At 43.5% G+C, this 4,295-nt stretch overlaps 1 protein-coding gene across 1 annotated transcript; it reads left to right on the forward strand.

Moving 5' to 3' along the window:
- Nucleotides 1-2,677: 2,677 nt before the first annotated feature.
- LOC123942600 (glyceraldehyde-3-phosphate dehydrogenase-like) lies at nt 2,678-3,964 on the forward strand. The gene has a single exon (XM_046006628.1). The coding sequence runs from the start codon at nt 2,742-2,744 to the stop codon at nt 3,741-3,743; it is 1,002 nt and encodes a 333-aa protein (XP_045862584.1). The 5' UTR covers nt 2,678-2,741; the 3' UTR covers nt 3,744-3,964.
- Nucleotides 3,965-4,295: the final 331 nt, after the last annotated feature.

Below are 4,295 nucleotides of genomic sequence, written 5' to 3' on the forward strand. Positions count from 1 at the left end.
TCACACTTGGCTTTACTCAAATCTATCACTCATTTCTAAAAATAGGGATGGAGGTAGAATGGAAGTAAATATATTTACAAGTTTGTACTTTTTAAGGTCTAGAGAGGTTCAACCATTTAGTAATGTGTTTACTTTGCCTCATCACAGCATGACAAACCTAAGTATGGCTTCTAAAGAGCCACTGAGTGGTCATTTTATATGCAGAAGTTCTCCAAAGACTGAATCTCCCAAACTCACCCCCAGAATCCCCTCATGCAAATGTGTTGAGCTTCTTGTTGTCTATTTCAAGCAGCAGGGCTCACTGGATACAGATGGTAAATGAATTAAGGTGTATATGATGGGACACCTGGGTGGCTCAGTCAGTTAAGTGACAGACTCTTGATTTCAGCTCAGGTCATGATCTTGGGTTGTGAGACTGAGCCCAGAGCTAGGCTCCACATTGGGAATGGAGCCTGCTTCAGATTCTCTCTCTTACTCTTCTCCCCCTCTGCTCATGCTCTCTCTCTTTCTAAATTAATTAATTAAAATTAAAAATAAATGAAAAGAACTATGTAAATTACTTTGTGAATAGTAAATTGGTACTCCCTTATGGAGTAACTTTTTAATAAAAATGGGTAACTTCTTTCAGGGTGGGCACTGATTAGCATGGGATATTTTCTTGATATGCTTATACCTCCACAAGAGATATTCAAATGTTCAGCCTCTCCCAGTCACACTTAAGTGGTTCATCCATTAACCAAGACCTGCTAGTACACTGACAGGTCATTTTCCCACTTTGTTCTTCTAATGACATAGAACACCAGAGAAGAGCTAGTCACCAACAAAGAATGGTTCGGCAGTGATTTCATATCAGTTATGGGAACTTGGCAGTCACAAGACTCCCATGGTCTCCACCTGTGGTGTTGTTCTGGACATAAAAAACTTAAGACCAATGAGCCACCATATATCACTGACCTCAAGATGCTGTCAACTGTAAGACACAACAATACTCATATTACACTAAGAAAGAAACAAATGTGGATTCTAAACAACGACACAATGCTTTCTTGAGACTTGGGATTATATACTTATTGAAAGGTCTCATATACTTCTTCAGACATAGATTTTTACAAGCAGTTATGGTTTTTGTCCATACATAAGAAGAAAAATGAGCAAAATAATTTCATTAAGGTACTCCTAAAATATTTTTATGTTTAGAATTTGAGTCATCTGAACAGACCTACCTCTAGTATTGTAGGGCCCAGGAAAATGAAGGCCCAAATGCTGTATCCCGAAATAGGTAGAAGTTATAAATTAAATTACACCCACAGTCTCAACCTTGTTTCCACCCATGCTCCCAAGGAATTACTCTCATTATTGCAGAAACTGAAGGAGCTCTTCCTGTCCCAAACGTAGATTCCCTATTGCAAACCAGGTAGAAGCTAGGTTGTGTCTGGACTTATCAGAACCAGGAAAGAACAACTTTCCTTACCCATCTCATGTTTCTGACTCAGAATTCCAGTAGCTCTAGTACTTCCCCAAACCATGCCACATAGGAAAGGGGAGGAAGGGCATACTATCATTCTGGGACCCAGCTCTGCCCTGCTGTGGAGGGGCCAACTGGAAGGAAAGTAGCCACCCTTTCTTTGGTTTCCTACAGGAAGTCCGTAAAACTTTTTAACCACCCCTACCCCATTTCCTCAAGAAAGTTTGGGGGCACCAACCACAATTTCCAAATACTCAACTTTCCAAAAACTTCTTATGGAATATAAAAGAAATGAAGCACGTTTGTTTTTCGATGTGTGCAAAATATAAACCCTCTGAAGGGCAGGACCTAGAACAGGGTCCCTCTAGCTGAGTTGATGAGCTGTACTTCTGAACCACCTTTCTATCCACAGACCGAAGTGTGCTGTTTTTCACTGAATATCATCTTCTGTTCTTTAAAACAATTGATGATAAGCATTTCTTTAAGAGTTTTACCAGGACTGGGCACCTGGGTGGCTCAGTGGGTTAAGCCTCTGCCTTCAGCTCAGGTCATGATCTCAGGGTCCTGGGATTGAGTCCCGCATCAGGCTCTCTGCTCGGCAGGGAGCCTGCTTCCTCCTCTCTCTCTCTCTCTCTCTCTGACTACTTGTGATCTCTCTCTGTCAAATAAATAAATAAAATCTTAAAAAAAAAAAGAGTTTTACCAGGATTTTTTTCTAAACTTCTAATCACTAAGAAGTGCTTTCAGATTATTAAGCAAAAGATAAAATGTTGGCACATTATCTTTAGTATGTTTGCCCCTTTTGAAGTTGGTAGGCAAATACACCATATGATTAAATCTTAATAGTTCTGCTTAATCATGAAATAAATATCTAAAGTTCCCACAAGAAACATTTCTTTTTTTTTTTTAAGATTTTATTTATTTGACAGAGAGAGATCACAAGTAGGCAGATAGGCAGACAGAGAGAGAGAGGAGAAAGCAGGCTCCCCGCCAAGCAGAGAGCCTGATGCGGGACTCGATCCCAGGACCCTGAGATCATGACCTGAGCTGAAGGCAGAGGCTTTTACCCACTGAGACACCCAGGTGCCCCCACAAGAAACATTTCTTAATGCTTAAAAAAATTCTAGTTACATATTTTCCCTCTCATATATTCTTCAACTTGCAAAGTCCTGAGAAAAGAAATTGATTAAAATGTGCTTACTAGGCTCTCTGCTCTTCCCCGTTCGACAGACAGCCGGATCTTCAGGTGCAGTGCCAGCCGCGTGCCCGAGACACGATGGTGAAGGTCGGAGTGAACGGATTTGGCCGAATTGGGCGCTTGGTCACCAGGGCTGCTTTTAACTCTGGTAAAGTGGATATTGTCGCCATCAATGACCCTTTCATTGATCTCAACTACATGGTCTACATGTTCCAGTATGATTCTACCCATGGCAAATTCCACGGCACAGTCAAAGCTGAGAACGGGAAGCTTGTCATCAATGGGAAGTCCATCTCCATCTTCCAGGAGCGAGATCCCGCCAACATCAAATGGGGCGATGCTGGTGCTGAGTATGTTGTGGAGTCCACTGGGGTCTTCACCACCATGGAGAAGGCTGGGGCTCACTTGAGGGGCGGGGCCAAGAGGGTCATCATCTCCGCTCCTTCTGCTGACGCCCCCATGTTTGTGATGGGTGTGAACCATGAGAAGTATGATAACTCTCTCAAGATTGTCAGCAATGCCTCCTGTACCACCAACTGCTTGGCTCCTCTGGCCAAGGTCATCCATGACAACTTCGGCATCGTGGAGGGACTCATGACCACCGTCCATGCCATCACTGCCACCCAGAAGACTGTGGATGGCCCCTCTGGGAAGCTGTGGCGTGACGGCCGAGGAGCTGCCCAGAATATCATCCCTGCTTCCACTGGTGCAGCCAAGGCTGTAGGCAAGGTCATCCCTGAGCTGAATGGGAAACTCACTGGCATGGCCTTCCGTGTCCCCACCCCCAACGTGTCTGTCGTGGATCTGACCTGCCGCCTGGAGAAAGCTGCCAAATATGATGACATCAAGAAGGTGGTGAAGCAGGCATCAGAGGGCCCCCTCAAGGGCATCCTGGGGTACACTGAGGACCAGGTTGTCTCTTGCGACTTCAACAGTGACACCCACTCCTCTACCTTTGATGCTGGGGCTGGCATTGCTCTCAATGACCACTTTGTCAAGCTCATTTCCTGGTATGACAATGAATTTGGCTACAGCAACCGGGTGGTGGACCTCATGGTCCACATGGCCTCCAAGGAGTAAGAGCCCCCTGGACCACCAGCCCCAGCCAGAGCAAGAGGAAGAGAGAGGCCCTCAGCTGCTGGGGAATCCCTGCCCCAACTTATCCCCCAAAACACTGAGAATCTCCCAACCTCCACTATTTCCATCCCAGACCCCCAAAGAAGGGGAGGGGCTTGGGGAGCCCTACCTTGTCATGTACCATCAATAAAGTATACTGTACCCAGCCAAAAAAAAAAAAAAAATGTGCTTACTATATAATTTTCCCATCCTCACTTACAACTAATGGTTGTAAGTTTTACAACTTTCAACTTAAAGGTTGTTGTTTTAGAGATAATAAATTATTATCCAGCAACATAAGAAGGTAAATTTAAAAACAGCTTACTGTTTGTTGATGGTAAAATTATCCAGATTCACTTTTGAAAGTCTTTTTCATTTTTTTTCCTTCCACCTTCCTTAGGTATGAGGTATAAGGAAATTATCCTTTCAAAATAAAAATAGTCTTTTTTTTGTTTTTAGCTCCAAATTATTGGTGGAGGTATAACTATTCACTAACAGAACTACATTCAAAGAGTT

This window comes from Meles meles, chromosome 5 (genome assembly GCF_922984935.1).
Source record: "Meles meles chromosome 5, mMelMel3.1 paternal haplotype, whole genome shotgun sequence".
Lineage (NCBI taxonomy): Eukaryota > Metazoa > Chordata > Mammalia > Carnivora > Mustelidae > Meles > Meles meles.